This window comes from Chinchilla lanigera, unplaced genomic scaffold, assembly GCF_000276665.1.
Source record: "Chinchilla lanigera isolate Chin_1 unplaced genomic scaffold, ChiLan1.0 scaffold00002, whole genome shotgun sequence".
Classification (NCBI taxonomy): Eukaryota; Metazoa; Chordata; class Mammalia; order Rodentia; family Chinchillidae; genus Chinchilla; species Chinchilla lanigera.
Genome location: NW_004955403.1, coordinates 48373736 through 48389564, shown reverse-complemented (window position 1 = coordinate 48389564; position 15829 = coordinate 48373736). Strand labels below are relative to the sequence as shown.

At 44.6% G+C, this 15829-nt stretch overlaps 2 protein-coding genes across 5 annotated transcripts in view; one reads left to right on the top strand and one right to left on the bottom strand.

Moving 5' to 3' along the window:
• Cdca2 (cell division cycle associated 2) overlaps positions 1 to 15289 on the bottom strand; it is a 42855-nt gene extending 27566 nt beyond the window's left edge. Inside the window, exons 1-7 of one of the 4 annotated variants that reach the window (XM_005373714.2) lie at positions 14999 to 15289; positions 14215 to 14278; positions 13948 to 14118; positions 12031 to 12185; positions 3461 to 3611; positions 1492 to 1682; positions 112 to 196 (exon numbers count right to left, since the gene is read on the bottom strand). In XM_005373714.2, the coding sequence (XP_005373771.1) occupies positions 112 to 196; positions 1492 to 1682; positions 3461 to 3611; positions 12031 to 12185; positions 13948 to 14118; positions 14215 to 14278 (817 nt within the window). In that variant the 5' untranslated portion in view covers positions 14999 to 15289. The other 3 variants (XM_005373715.2, XM_005373713.2, XM_013514099.1) reach the window with 3 other exon arrangements.
• A 372-nt stretch (positions 15290 to 15661) lies between these two features.
• Kctd9 (potassium channel tetramerization domain containing 9) overlaps positions 15662 to 15829 on the top strand; it is a 24555-nt gene continuing 24387 nt past the window's right edge. The window contains exon 1 of the mRNA XM_005373718.2: positions 15662 to 15795. Coding sequence (XP_005373775.1) covers positions 15748 to 15795 — 48 coding nt within the window. The 5' untranslated portion in view covers positions 15662 to 15747. The remainder of the gene's footprint in view (positions 15796 to 15829) is intronic.

Genomic DNA, 15829 nt, shown 5'->3' with positions numbered 1-15829 from the left:
GTCCCGCTGCAAAGATCTTTTGATCCTTCCTGAAGCTTCATCCGAGATACAATAAGTAAAGTACTGAATGGGGCAGCCCTCACAGGTAACTGAGGAAAAATACAAACTTACCACTTGAGGCATCTGCGAGCGCTGGGCAGGGAATGGATTCCTCAACTACACCTCCAGACTGGGTTAAACCATGCTCAGGTGATTTCTTGGGGGAAACATTTAGAGTAAAGGGCCATTACATTTTATTATTTATAGTATTATCAATACCTTCATGCAGATTTGAATGCATTTTTGGGATTAATTGGAAATCAATGTTCAGTCACCTTAAAAATCTAGCAACCTTAGGAATCCAAGAATGGGGTTTTCATCCCGATTGCATCCTAAATGTCCCACAAAGCAATTTTCAATCCCTTAGGAAAAGTTCAAGGAACACATTTTTGTTGCCTACTGAAGCCCAGAAAAAGGTGTCATCGCTATTCTTTGAAGAGGAAATGCATCAAAGCGCTAAGTGATGATTAATCAAACCCCAAAATATATCAATAGCTAGGAAAGAAAATACATTCATATTAATTCAGAAATCATTTCTACATCATGGTGTAGGTCCAGCGAACCACAGGTCTGATAAGAAATAACAACTAATGCTTTCGTCCAATGAGGACCTCATATTAATTTGAACAAAGCAGAGGGAGCAGAATTATAGGCAACTCTGCAACAGAGAAAACCCCTGACCACTGACCTCCCTAGTGACTATCAAACATGTATTGTGCTACTCATGTCTTGGATCTAAGTGGTAGAACAAAGCACTCACTGTGACCGTGTCAGCTGCCTCATCTCAACAAGGATAAATGTTCACTATTGAACCAGAACAAGAGAATGAAGAAAAGTTAGTAAAATTCACGTTCACTATTGCCTTTCAAGGATCTTGACCTGAAGTCACAAAAATTCCTAATGTTACTTGAAAGAAGTCTGCAGGAAGGAACCGCTAAGAAGCACCGGATTCAGCAGCCAGTATTACACCAGTCAGGGGTAGCGAGCTGAGGTGTGGGGCTCCCTAACTCAGAAGCACTTCCCAAAGATCACCTCCATCCTCTTCACAGCTGCCACCTTGTAAATAGTGTTAGGCTGATTTTAAATCATCTGTTCACATGCCTGCCTTCACCAACAGACAGGAAGCAGCTCAGGGCACGAATAAGCCAAATTCACTGTCAACCCATCATCAACCATCAAGACCAAGTTTCAAGTGGAAGACACCAGAGCTTAATCTTCTCATGAAGTCCTCTTCATAAGACTGGTAATACAAAGCAGCGTATCTACCAACTGTTCCTACTAAGTATGAAACCAACTGACAACAATAAAATTAACATGTGGGACCTGGACACACACACACACACACACACACACACACTCAACTTAAAACCCCAGCAACAATATGGCAGAATACTGAGGGAAGGCCTTGACAGCCTTCAGCTCCCATTCTCTGCGTGTGAAGTGAACAATCACCTCAGCAAGAGCCACGGAAATGCCAGCAGCACATGCTCGGTCTGCATCAGCCCTGGGTGTCTGGGACCCTGTGCGCGCCGCACGGCTCAGCCTGTCCTCAGAGCTGCTCTCTGACGATATCTTCCGGCGTTTGGAGGAGAACTCTCCAGGAAATCCAGGCTGCCAAAATCCACCTTGACCTTCCTTTTGAGCTGAGTACACAAAACAAAATGACATAAGAATAAACATTTTCTTTTACAGTTTCATTTTTAAAAGTAGTAAATTCAGGAAAATTTAGTGTAAGTTATTAATGAAAAGAAGTCTGTTACCTTTTTCTACTCAAAAAAGGAAACTTAGCAGAAAGGCAAGAGAAATGACTAGGAGAAAAGTAAGTTTAATTATTAAAATTAAGGTTTTTCTGGCCTTAATGTGTATAAAAGTGTACTAAATTATATTTGCATTTCGGATGTGGTACCTTACTCTTTAAATTTACCACAAAGTCTTTTATTTTAATATTTTAAAGGATGTGGTTGCATTCTAATACTAGTTTACTTTGGTACAACAGATATTGTAAAAGGGAAAGAAACTGCTCAAAAGGAAAGAACATCTGAGACGGGAGGAAAAAGGAAGGGAAAAAAATATATATATACACACATGCACATATACACACACGATAGCTAAGATAATTGTACTACTAATTTCTATTAGTTTACTGAAAGGAACAGTTAGTGCTTATACTGTTTAAACAATTTTACATGCCTGAATCTGGTAATCTGAGCAAGTACTTTGTAGATAACAATATGCAATACAATAACCATTGTTAATTTCCTATCATCTTGGTTTGAAATTCTGTATTTTTTTAAATTCTCTTTAAAATAAAAAAAAAAAACTAGTCTACTTGGTGAATGATTTTTGTGAAACAGCACAACTACAATGTGCCTCAGTCCTCGTGAGCTACTAAATGAAATTTAATGTCTGCCAAATTACAATGATATAAATAAAATTACTTTTAAAACCTAGATAAAAAATTTAAATAACAGATAAGTTATAAAATGAAATTACAAATTAGGATATCTAAATGGGTCCTACAGTGTGGAAGTAGATGAATCAGTTTGCTGCCTCCGGTTAACAGTGCACTACAAGTAAGAGGCTTCAAAATGAACTTGAAGAGGGTTTAAGGAGTCAAAAATAGAATCATTTGGAACACAAAGGAGCATAAAGTACTAGAGGAATGGTCATCACCGATTGCAGCAGGGCCAAGAATGTGTTGAGTTCGGGTCTGTATGTACGTATGTATGTATGTATTTATTTATTTATTTGAGACAGGGTCTCACTATGAAGTTCAGACTGGCCTTGAACTCACTCTGTAGCCCAGGCTGGTCTTGAACTCACAAGGATCCTCCTGCCTCAGCCTCCCAAGTGCTGGGATTACAGGTGTGTGCCACCACGCCCGGCTGAGTTTGGGTATTTAAAGTGCTCTGTAACTGAAAAAAAAAAAAAAAAAAATTAAGAAATGACTAATAAAATATAATAAAATGAATTACAATCCAAGAGTTACAGTAAAGAATACAACAGACTATTAGATATTAAATTGGATACATTTGTGGTTAACATTAGTGTTGAGTATTTGGTATTTACGTAAGTAACAAATAACAACAATTCTGTAAAAACCAACATTAGTAATTTGCCATGTCTCTTATTCTAAAGCTGACATGTTCTAATAGCTGACTTTTTAAAACTTAAAACTTAATTGTAACCATGGGGAAAATGAAGGCCCAGGAATGTCTGCTATCAGGTTTTGCCAAAAGAATCCAGAAGTCCAGATTTTTGTGCAAAATACGCCAACCCTTGAAATATTAGTCTCCATTCAAAGATACAGCTGTGCTCTGAAAGGGCCGCATTGGTATCATGGAATTAAATCTTTTTCAGATCGTAGAAGCTTGTCTTTCTAAATACAGAAGTCAAAACTGAGTGAATTCTTTCTACTCACCTAAGCCTGTTGTCTCAAGCCCTTCTTCTGCCTCTGAGGTTTCTGGACAGGGAGCCATCTTCTCCTTTTCCTTGACAGAGTGAAAAGCTAACTGGAAGGCAGATATTCGCTCTCTCAATGAATTAACATTTCGATGCACTCCAGAGCTGACCTGTTAAAGTACAAAAACAGAGGCTGTCATAAGTCAAACGTAGTTTCTATGCCCTAGATCTGTAATTACTGAATCCTATGCTGACTACAGAAAGGCTCTCTGAAGATCACAGGTAATAAATTAGTGTAGCAGAGCCTCTTGTCCCTGGAATTACACACCTTCTATTTGAATATTTGGTATTCTATAATCTTAGTCTCTCCTCTGCTCCCCTCCACAATTTCTAGCAAAACCTGAGCAAAGAGGAAAAGCTGAGTGATACTGATGGATGTCGAGCTATATGTGGGTATTCGGAAATTTACAAGCCCCTGGATCATGCTAAGAGAAGCCTGGAATACGTAGAAAATGCTTTAAAAAGGGACCCACACACAAATGATCCCAGTTATTTGGCATAAAGCACTCTGGCTTCCAATGGGCTTAATGGGCTTTCTTTCTTTCATACCTTAGGGCCCATTATCTGAGACAGCCTTAGCAAATCAAATTTGAATGGAAAAAAATTCAGCACAAGAATGTTTGTAAAAAGCCTGTAAGATTATATAGAGGGCACAAAGAATACACGGACCCATCAGGCCAGGAAGAAGGAGCAGGAGGAGCCTCCTTATCTGGAAATTTCATCAAAGCTGCGCTGAAAGTATCCCTGGAAGCATCCGCCTGGCATCCGTGTCACACTGTCGCGGCACATCCGCTTCACCCCAACCCGGTCTCTTCACTCGGCCTCGCCACACTTGCTCTCCACCCAAGTGCCCAAGATAAGACACAGAAGTTGCACACTAGCTTCTCCCATTACTTCCAGCTCTTCCCAGCTAACTCTGCCTGATTTTATGAGTCCTGAAGACACTTATTTCCTTAGAGTTGACAGCCAGTCATTCACTTAAAAGGTTAAATAGGATAAACACAGGAGCTTTCTGGAAACCCGATTCACAGGTGTGAGGCAAAGATTAGTAAAATTTACATTAGCAAGGACAGCAATACCTGATAAACAGAAGTAATACAGTATTTAACAGCTCTGTTCATATAAAAATAATCAATTACTGACCAAGTTCTCTACCCAGATTTTATTACTTGGACTTACTAACATATTTCTACCGATAGGGACCTTGTGGCAATTTTACAATTCACACCAGTGGGCAAATGTGAAGTAAAAAAATTACCTTCCTTTAAGATAACAGATGGAGAAGAAGCATGCAGTCATGTTTGATGATGTTTCGGATATTTGATTTGATTCCCAGTTAAATACACTCAATACAACCAAGTCTCTATTACATAGCACAGAACACTTTAAACTCGGTACACTGATGATGTAACCCTTTATGACATAAACTGCACTGGGACTCAGGGAAGGCTGCGTGCAAGAACTCCAGCAAATGAGCAGTGGGAAGGTGACCTCAGAGGTACACACTCCCTGGAGGGCGCTCCTGGGCACAGAAGCTACTGTGAAGATCAGAGGTAAGGAAATTAGTGAAGGAGAGCCTCTTCTGTTTTTCGTACTCATGACTGAACTCGGTCCGAGTTAGTTTATATCCTAGGAACTGGTCACACTTTGAAATGTTAAGTTTCAAAACTACGTTTCCCTAGTCTAAACTGCTTTTTAGTTACTTCCTGCTAGATGTGAACAACATTCACGCACAAGGAGATGAAACATTTGAAGTGTACAGTTTTTTGATGCTTTTGTCTGATGAATTGTGTCTGTCAGCCAGCACTCCTTCTGTGTCCCAGAAACATCTGGGGCCTGAGAACCTGGGGAAATTACACTCCAGAGTGATGTTCTGGGCCCTACTAAGGTCATTTCAGGTGGAAGAGAGCCTATGGTTCAGACCAGACAAAAGAGCGTGGAGGTACTTAAATGCCTGCCCCCGGCTAGGGTCGCAATAGAACCACCTGAAGTACACCCCAGTTAAAACATAACAATGAGAAAACTTCAGGAGAAGGCGGGTTGGGAAGAAGGCATTTTGTAAGAACTGGAACAGGGCAGAAGCCCTTGGCTGAAATGGGAAGGGCAGAAATAGGTCCTGCAGGCCACTGACAAAGGAGAGGAGAGATGAGGCTAGAGGTGGGCAGGGTCAGACCAGCAGGGGGACAGGAAGGCTTCGGGACAGTGCCTGGGTTCCTTTGAAGGCACAATACCAAGCCCCGGGAAAGTTTTCTGCAGTAGTGACTGACTGCTTTGCACTTTAAACTCGCACTGGAGTTGTAGCAGAGCAGCTGCGGGCATGTGAGGAATTAGGCTCTGGAGATGCAGCTTAGAAGCAGTGCAGAGGTGGATGTGGGATGCTGGGCAGGACTCTAAGGGAGACACTAACCAAACACCTGAGGGAGCTACCGCACAGGCAAATGAGACCAAGGTCTGAAGACTTAATGAGCCAGCCAGCCAGCCAGCCACAGGCTGAAGACACACATCTTAGAGTTGTCAATCTACAGCTGATGCTTGAAGCAAAGAGACAGGGGCTAAGGAAAGCCCTGAGTCCACCAGCACTTTTGAGAGGAAAACTGAAAAAGGTATAATTACTAAATAAAACAGAAGAAATTCAGACCAGCATGGAATCCCCTAACAAAGTGAAGCAAGTGTCTGAATGAGGCCAAACACATCCGAAGCTGCTGTAAGGCCGAGCAAGGTCAAACTCAGGTTTCATCTTTGGAGTTGTCAAAGTACAGGCCATCTGTTATCAAGGGTCTTTTCAACACAGTAAGAGAACCAAAAGCCCAGCTAGACTGGCTGGCAGCTGCGAGGAAGATGGGTAGGACGGGGAAATGTGTGGGAGCGGACAAGTTGTTCCCAGAGTTCTGTTGTGACGGAGCAGGAAAAGCGGATGGGAGCAGGGGGTCTGGGAAGTGACTCAAAGGAAAGGAGGGTAACATGAATGCAGAAGAAAATCCAGCTCGCAACAGCACACGTGGTCATTATAATGTCCCGGTCTGACCACCGTCATGACCGATGTACTGGGAAGCTGGAAAGGAAAGGAAAGGGAACGTGTGATAGAAGGTGTTCGGAAGAAGGTCCACTGTAGGTCAATGGCTAATGCCTAACACAGAAAGGGCAGGAAGCACCAGGGGAACTTACATTATTGAGATACGGACACAAATGAGAACAAGATCAGCTACCAAGGGTCAAAGCTCGGGAACTGAGAAATAGGGACAGCAGTTACAAACTGCTCTTAGAAAAGTAAGTTACCAGGGCTGGGGATTTAGCTCAGCGGCACAGTGCCTGCTTGGCAAGCGCGAGTCGGTACGGGGAAAAAAAACGAAAAAAACCCAAAGTAAGAAAAGTAAACTACCCTATCATAATGATTCTTGAAACTATGTCCAAGCATAATACCTTAATTTATGTAAGTTTTTAAAGCTTAGAAGACCATCTTATATTGTGGGACCATGTTTCCTAAACTGGGCAAGGGGGAAAAGGAGGACGCGCAGCGGGTGTGGAGGGGAACTTGTGGCGAGACCACGGCTGGAGGCTCAGTGAGAACAGAGCCTACTGACGTGAGCTGCGAGGATGAAACCAAGGTTTCAAAGATGACACTGGCAAGTCACCACAGAGGCGGGGGGCTGGGTAGATAACGAGGTTTTTGGATCAAAGGAGTCAAAATTCTGAGTTTGCCAGGATGTTGCTAAAATATTCCAGAAAGAAATGAAGAGGAAAGGTGGGAAGATGGGGAGCCACGTCCTTCATGAACTGTTTTCTTTCTGCAATCGGGAAAACTGGAAAAATAAATGAGGGGTGGATTCTTTAGGCACTAAGGTCTCTAGATTTCATAAAAAACCAAAATGTTCTACTAGTGTATTTACAGAACACCTCAGAGAGTTAGAACGCCTAACTATTCAAAATTATTTTATTCAAGGACATGCAATAAATGTACCGCACAAGAAAGAACAGAGGTTAAAAAGCACAAGTGACAGAGTATGCCGGGGTTTTTATACAGAGGCACAGGTCAGAAGGTCAAAGATAAAGTTTTATTCAGAAAAATTACTCAAGTTAAAAACGTATTTCTAGGCTAGGTGTGGTGGCTGGCTTGTAATCCCGCTTTTGGGAGGCTGAGGTAGGAGGATCACTCCAAGTTCAAGGCCAGCCTGCGCTATAATGTGAGTTCAAAGACAGCCTGAACCGCATAACGAGACCCTGTCTCAAACACACACACACACACACACACACACACACACACACACACACACACATTCCTTTCATACTAAAAACAGTATACTCCAAATGGAAGAAATATGAAGCATAATTTAGAAAATCATCATAAAATTATGAACATTTAAAATGATAGTTCTGAGAAACTATGTTCACTCATCTAAAAAATGGGTTTATCAAAACAGACTTTGGCAGGGAGTGGCGGAGTACACGCTCAGTCGGTGTGAAGCCCTGGCTTCACCCCCAGGACCAAAACATTAACGATGGCACAAACCCCCCCCCAAAAAACCAAACAAACTGAAAACAAAACTATTTGGTAAGCAATACCATATACCAAACTGCATATTCTATTCAGCCTTTTGAGAAGCACAGTCATACAGGAGTGGTTTCTTTTGAGGGAGACGTGATCGCACATATTAGTACCTGTGTCGGACATCTGTAAGAAAAACACCAAAAGAGCAACTGCAGACGAACAACTGACTCAGACCAGACAAAGCAGGAAACCGAGGGACCTGCTACAGACCTTGGAGCATGGGGTGTTTTTCAAACAGGGGTCAAGGGTGGTCTGAAACAGGAGCAAAGTTTAAAACTGTAGCAAAAGCCTCTGAACCCACAGATCTGTCCATAAACAAGAAACGGCCATGAGAGAGGTGACAGGGAGGCCGAGATGCAGGGCTCTGGGATGCTAGGACTCCCTCCGGGAGCAGCTGGAGGACAGGGCTAAGGTAGGAGTGAAGCAGTCCCAGTCTTCTCAGGGTGCAGCAGAACCTCCAGTCAGATGTCCACATTTAGCTGGTAGAGCTCTAGGACTCAGGTTTGTATCACTAGGAGTCCTGCTCAGGAAAACAGACCAGCCAGAGAAAAAGATCCATGGACTCGGACTCTGGGGGTTCTCCCACTGAAAAAGTGGCCCTGCTGTCCTACCCTGAACTCTACCAGTCAGCAAGTCCTATCTGTGCACACTGAGTGTCCAGGCAGTGCTCACGGGGAATTGCTCCTAAGTCCAGCCAAGGACCGAGAAACTTCAAGAAAGCCCAGAGCAGGAGATATGGCCTGAAGTTAAGGGCTGAAACAGAAGAGATCTTGCAAGATGAGCAAGAAAAATCTCGAAACAACCCACAACAGAAACACAGTCCATCATCAACCAGCAGGTGCCGTGAAGAATCAGCAATCAAAACACTTGTTGAATGAATTACCAGGACTCTTCAATACTCTAAGTTAAAATATAAGGGAGCAGTGTCTTCAAAATCTTGATGGAAAATACTTTGACCTAGACTTCTGTATCAAGATAAACAATAAATGAAATGCACTGGTGGGATAAATTTCATCAAAAATGCAGTCTAGCCGGGTGTGGTAGCATACACCTGTAATCCCAACACTCAGGAGGCTTAGGCAGGAGGATTATTGTGAATTTGAGACCAGCCTGGACTACAAAATGAGCTCAAGGCCAGCCTGAACTGCACGGGGAAACCCTGTCTCAAAAAGACCAAAAAAAAAAAAAAGCAGTGTCTCCAAAAAGCCTGAGGCAGTAAATCATGAATGAGAAAGGAAGGGGATCAAGGGAGGAGATCCAAATGGGAGAGGTAATGGGAACTACCAAAGATGAGGAGGGAAGTCACAGAATGACATCTGTCCAGCAAGCCTACATGGCAACTAAACTAGACCAGTGGAGGGACAGAGGATTCAGGCAGGGAAGGGACACAAAAACCAAAAACCTGATAGTTTTTTTTGAGTAAGCCTCATAGCTCAGGCTGCCTTAAGAGCTTGAGATGCTCCTGCGTCAGCTTCCTGGGTGTTGAATTACAGGTGTGAACCATTATGCCCAGCAAGAATGGATACTCTTAAAGTTGACTGCTCTATGAAATATGGAGCTGAGATTTATGTTAAATTAAGATAAAAAGAAAAAAAAGAGGTACTTCCTAATTAGCAGAAAAATAAAGGCTGTGCAAGAAAGCAAAGATAACTATAGCACACCACACAGAGGTTTGTGAAAAATATCTACATGGTTATACGATGCATTCTAATACCCAATTTAAACAAAATTATAACTCATTGTATTGAAAGGAGGGAAACGGGGCCAGGGATTTAGCTCAGCAGCACAGCACCTGCCTGGCAAGCGCAAGGTCGTGAGTTGGATTCCCGGAACCAGAAAAAAAACAACAAAAAGAAAAAAAATGAAAGGAGGGAAAGGAGAGAAAGCAATGGAACAGGTATGGGCTGCACAGGAAGGAGAGCAAAACCGCCACTTTCCATACACAACAGCAGCAGCAGGTCTCGAGCATATGACACATGTTCCAGGAACTGCTACAGGTAATCCTATTATTCATTATTTTATACACAAGGAAAGGGAGACAGAGAACTTAAGTAACTGCCAAAAGTGCCAACTAATTAGTGACAAAGCCAAGAATCAAATCTAAGCAGTACAGCTCCACATTTCACATTCCTATTTGCTACAACAGCAGATCTCAGCAAGTTTTACTACTTCTTAAAAATGGAGGACTTCACAGGATGGGGAGTTACATCTATCAGAAATATTTCTACAGCCTTTGCAGAATTTTGGATATTCTTAAACTTACAGAAGAAAGTTCAACAAAGATTTCTTAAAGGTTAACTGTAACACCACATATGCAATCATCAGTGAATGCTTCCTCTTGTTAGGTTAAAGTCCATCCGTCTGTCTTGCAAAGCGAGGTTATCGTTTACCCAGGCAAGGTTTTGTAACAGCATGCACCCATCATTTCGGAAAATATTGGTTCACTGTATTAGGCAGATCTTCCAAAGGTTGGCACATTCAAAATACTACTTTCACGAAACTGCCCACTGATCAGACAGACAGTTAATCAGGAAGTTGTCAAGCTCACAGTGGTAGATACATGTTTTCTAAAATTCAAATTTCCTCTTGAAAATGCCAGTTTGCTGGTAAGAACTGTTTGTGTTTTTGTGGCAGATTCACTGTTCACGTATGAGAAACCGTCAGCCACACTCCCAAGTCTAACCACGATTTATGAATCAGTTGTTTTTTCAACTAAAAATGACATTCCATGGGGGTGGGGGTGGTTAATGCAGCCCACAGCTCAATCATACATAGGATGGTTCTAGAAGCATCCAGGATGCTTTCACATGCCAAAGTGCTTGATGCCAACTTCCCATTTCATCATATAATATGCAGGCGTTGGGGTTTAGGAACATTTTTAATTTTTAGTGATTCAAGAACATTTAGTGAAACTGGTATTTTCTGTGAGTGCCTACCATAAGCTTGATGCCAGTGCCTGGGCTCATACCTTTACTCACCGTTGGTTTGTTTTTTTTGTTTTTTCACTGTTGGGATTTTATATCATGAATGTGAACAACAATATGGTGGGGAAAAAGTAAATAACATCTTAGTACAACTACAAAAATAGTTGTCACTTCGGGGACTGCTTAAAAGGGACCAAAGGACTCCCGGACGTCCTTCTTGGTGCCTGACAAACATTAAGAACCATTATCTTATGTACCTTCTATGCCTAAAACTGATAAATGATGTGGCAATATAAATTATTTTAAAATAGGAAGGCCAATACCAAAAATTGTTGTCCTTTAAGAAAAGTAACCTGGACATGTATGTCTTTCATAATAAGCCTTATACTATTTTACTTTTTTATTTGTATTATTTTGATAAAAATTTGAAAAAAAAATAGCTAATTATATCCATATCAGAAGCCAAGTACCTGCTCCTTCTCATAAGGTTGTCCCAAATACACCACGTCCTGGGAGACCTTTGCCCCTACATATCCACAATATTGTCATAAAAACACTAAAAACATAGATGAAGAAACAAAGAAAAAGACTGGAGCCGGGCGTGGTGGCGCATGCCTGTACTCCCAGCACTCGGGAGGCTGAGGCAAGAGGATCGTTGCAAGTTCGAGACCAGCCTGGCCTACAAAGTGAGCTCAAAGCCAGCCTGAACTGCAGAGCAAGACCCTGTCTCAAAAACACACACTCACAAAAAAAAAAATTTAAAAAGGAAGACTGGAAACAAGCACCTCAGCTCATCTAGAAAGAGACATGAACTAGAAAGTCTGAAAGAGAAACCTCTAGAAATCCATTTCTAGCCAAAGCTACCACCTCCTCTCATAGCCATACCAGACATCAGCACCTATGCTAGCTGCAGATTCTCTGTAAGGCACGGAAAACACTCTCGCTCCAGACCCCAGGCAGCAGGGATGCACCAGTCTCTTTCTGTTCACCATCCTTGCACAGAAACTTTAGAACAGGGCAAAACATTTCTCCACAATTCGACTTGCAAAGAAATCATACCTGAAAGGGGGACCCCTGGGCCAAAGGAGATTTCTCAGCACTCTTTAAAGCCCGCTGCTGAGCCATGAAACGAATCAAGTGGTTTGTTTCAGGAGAGCCCCGAGCACCGACTGCAGAACGCCGTCTGGACTTTTTAAGGTAGGATGATGACTTCCCTGTAATGAAACTCTCTTATGAATTGCAATGAAACAAATCAATTATCACTAGTCATATCCAATGCCAGTGATGAGGCAGCCTGACAGAACACACACTGAAGAACACTAAGTAGAGGATTACTGGCAAAGTTATTCCTACACGATTAGCTGGATAGGGATCTTTGCTTATCCCTATTTAGTCTATGTTCTTAGAACTGTGTCCAGCACACACAAAACATTCATTTAAAAGGTTGTTGAATAAATACACAAACACAATTTAATTACTGGTCTTCACTTTCTGTTCCACTTTTCCTGCACACAGCGGTAGGTAATAGTTTACTCTTGACTAATTTCCCTTTTCTGAATTAGTATCATGCAACAAGGACGGAAAGAGCTCCACGTAGGCACCTGTACAGCAGTCCTCCCTTATCCATGATATCACTTTCCTTGGTTTCAGTTACCTGCAGTCACCCACATTCTGAAAATATTAAATGCAAAATTTCAGAAATAAACAATTCAAAGTTTAAAACTATGTGCTAGTCCAAGTAACGTGATAAATTCCTGTGCCATTCAGCTCCACCCCACCCAGGATACATATCTTGCCCAGTGTACCCACACTGTATATGCTACCAACCCATTAGTAATCTGGCAGTACTTGAGTTAACATGTTTTACTAATAATGGGCCCAAGCTCACATAAGCTTCCTTGAAGTGAAAAGTAAAACTACAGCAAAATATTTAGAAAGACATACATATTATATAACCTTTATCATAGTATATTATTGTAATTATTCTAATCTATGTTGTTAATCTACTATACCTAATTTATAAATTAAACTTTGTCACTGGTATGCATCAATTGGAAAAACCAGTCTATGTAGGACTAAGTACTATCCCTGGTTCCAGAAATGTACTCAGGGGGTCTTGGAACCCCAGTGTATGGGAAGTAGAGAAAACACTGTACTCTGCTACTCTTAATTCTTCAAGATACTATTTTCTCTGAGATACCTACTTGCTTTCAGTATACTACTCTGAATTTTGCCCATATGCCTAATGACACAATGAATCCAGCTTTTTATAAGTCTAAGAGCAGCAAAGCGTGGTGGCACATACCCGTAATCCCAGCACTTGGAGGCTGAGGCAGGAGGGTCATTGTGAGTTCGAGACCAGCCTGAGCTACAAAGTGAGCTCAAGGCCAGCCTGAACTGCATAGCGAGACTTGTCTCAAAAAGCCAAAAAAAAAAAAAAAAAAGTCTAAAAGTGATGTTTTAAATGCTGTTCATTAATCCAATTGTATTCCTGTATTTCTTTCTTCATGTAAGTCAGATTTCACAGGTAAATTTTATAACTACTGCTTACCTTTAGCCTAAGTTTCTTCGTGTGACTTTTGAAAGAGGCACACCCCAATCTGCCCATGCTATAAACTGCTCTCCAACTTCCTCTTATTTTACCATACGTAAACACAAAATATAGGGCTATTCATATTGTACACATCCTGTGTGTCGGGTCAAAGAGGGATTCACACATGCACTGTTTTCCAGGATGGGCAGAGAGCGCAGGTGACTCGGGAACACTGTCACCCCGGGTGTCACGGGCCCTGCTGTTCCTGCGGTGTCTGGCAAAGGAGCTGTGTGCATGTGCCCGGCAGGCTCCCTAAGCAAGTCTGCAGTCAATTTAGATATCGAGACTAATAAGAGACAGCACAGAGGAGTAGAACTGAGTTACAGTAAAGCTATTTTTAAACCTGAAAAGCAGTATCGTAACAGAATCACAGCTTCTCTTACCTGAAGAGTTCACAAAACTTTCAGGTGTAATTCCTAATTCCTCCACGGTTACTGTGGAAAAGTTCAAAGGTGATTTAAAGGTCTGTGGTGTGCAAAGATTAGGAGGCACTTCCGCTGCATCCTTCTGCGGAGTCCCCAGCTTCCCGGGTCCCGAAACGACAGCGGCGTTTCCTGAAACGGACACGTTGCAGGGGCTAAGTAAGCATCATTACCAAGGCGAATACATACACCTCAGGTCTCACAGGGAGGAGACAAACTGCCACATACCAGCATCAGGAAGAGCAGACGCCTCGGTTTCGGGGGGTCCCCTGTCTTTGGAAGTGGAATCCATCTAAAAGACGAAGAGGAAAAAGATAAATAACCCTCGCACCAGCACTAACGTGATCGGACGCAAACACAAAATCTCACTCAAGCCCCGACCCTAGAAACCCCTCGCCGGCCTGGAAGACACGCGCACAGGATCATCTGGGGCTCGGAGGGGGCACGGGCTGGAGCGGGCGGCTTCTCAAGCTGAGCCCCTGTGGAGCCCGGCGCTCTTCACCCCTCGAGGGCATCCCGGCGGCGGGGTGCTCCCTCACCGAGGCAGCTGGGCGAAGCTGCACCCCCTCCCCGGCAGGTTGCGAGCTCGCAGAAACCCGCCGTGCGGACGCGGCTGGCGGCCCACGGAGGATCGCGAGCCCGGAGGGACGCGGGGGCCCGACCCACACTGCGGCCCCGAGGGCCCACCCCGCCGCAGGCCGACCGCTCCCGCCCACCTCGGCCCTCGGCGCCTGGGATCGCCGTAAGAGCTGCACGCCCCGAGCGCTGGCCGCCTCCGGCTCCCGGCCCCACACCGGCCCCGCGCCGATTCAAACCGTGGCCCCGCCCCGTGTGGAGGTGAACGCGAATCGCTCCGCCGCTGCCCCGCGCGTGTCAGCGCACCGCCCAGACCGCTCCCTCGCTGCCCCGGGCACGGCAGCGGCACCCTGCGCTCGGGGGGAAGCGCCGCTAGCTGCGGGAGACCCAGCAAGCGGAGCGACCACCGAAAAGCCGCTTCCTGAGAACTACTTTCCGTGAGAGGGTCGCCTTGCAACCCTACGGCTAGCTTTGTAGTTCCGCCTCCCTTCTTTTGATTGGGTACTGCAAACTTCGAAAAGAATCACTCGACCAATCCTGACGGAACGATGGGCTGGCCTTTTTACCCAATCAGCCAATCGCGAAGGTAGCCGTTTCTTCGGAGGGTTGGGCGAGTGGGACGGCTTAAAGAAGGAGGCGGTGCTAAATAGCGTGTGTGGGTCTCTTTTACCGCTCCACCGCCTCCTCTCTCAAACCCCGCCTCCGTATGCAGATAAGTGTTTCCTAGACTTAAGTGTGCGCCTGCTCAGTAACGCATAGAACCGCCGGTTGGCAGTCGCTTCTGTTCTGATTGGCTGATACCCCTTTCCGTCTTACAAGCCGTCAGCCTCTCTTCCCTCCCTCCACCCCGACTGGGGTTAGTCGGAGCCCACCCAACTCGGGGCTCTGATTGGGTCAATGCTGGCCGGCGGCCCCGGTTGATTGGCGAAGAGCGGTGTCGGTCTCGAGGAGGTGGGGGAAGGGCCCTGGGCCGGCGGAGGCGCCTAGGGGCGGGGTGGGAGGAGGACCGGCCAACCCGGGGCGTGGGACCGAGTGCGTGTGTGGTGTGTCCCTTAGGGAAGGAAGGTGGCGAAGGGAGGAGAGCCCGAGTGGGTGGAGGGAGGGGAAGGGCGGGAGGAGAAAAAGGTGGGAGGAGGGCCCGGCGGGAGGGTGGCGGCTCTCTCGGGACCCCACGGGGGCAGCGCGATGCGGCGGGTGACCCTCTTCCTGAACGGCAGCCCCAAGAACGGCAAGGTAAGGCCGGGGGCGGGCGGCGGGCGCGGCGGGG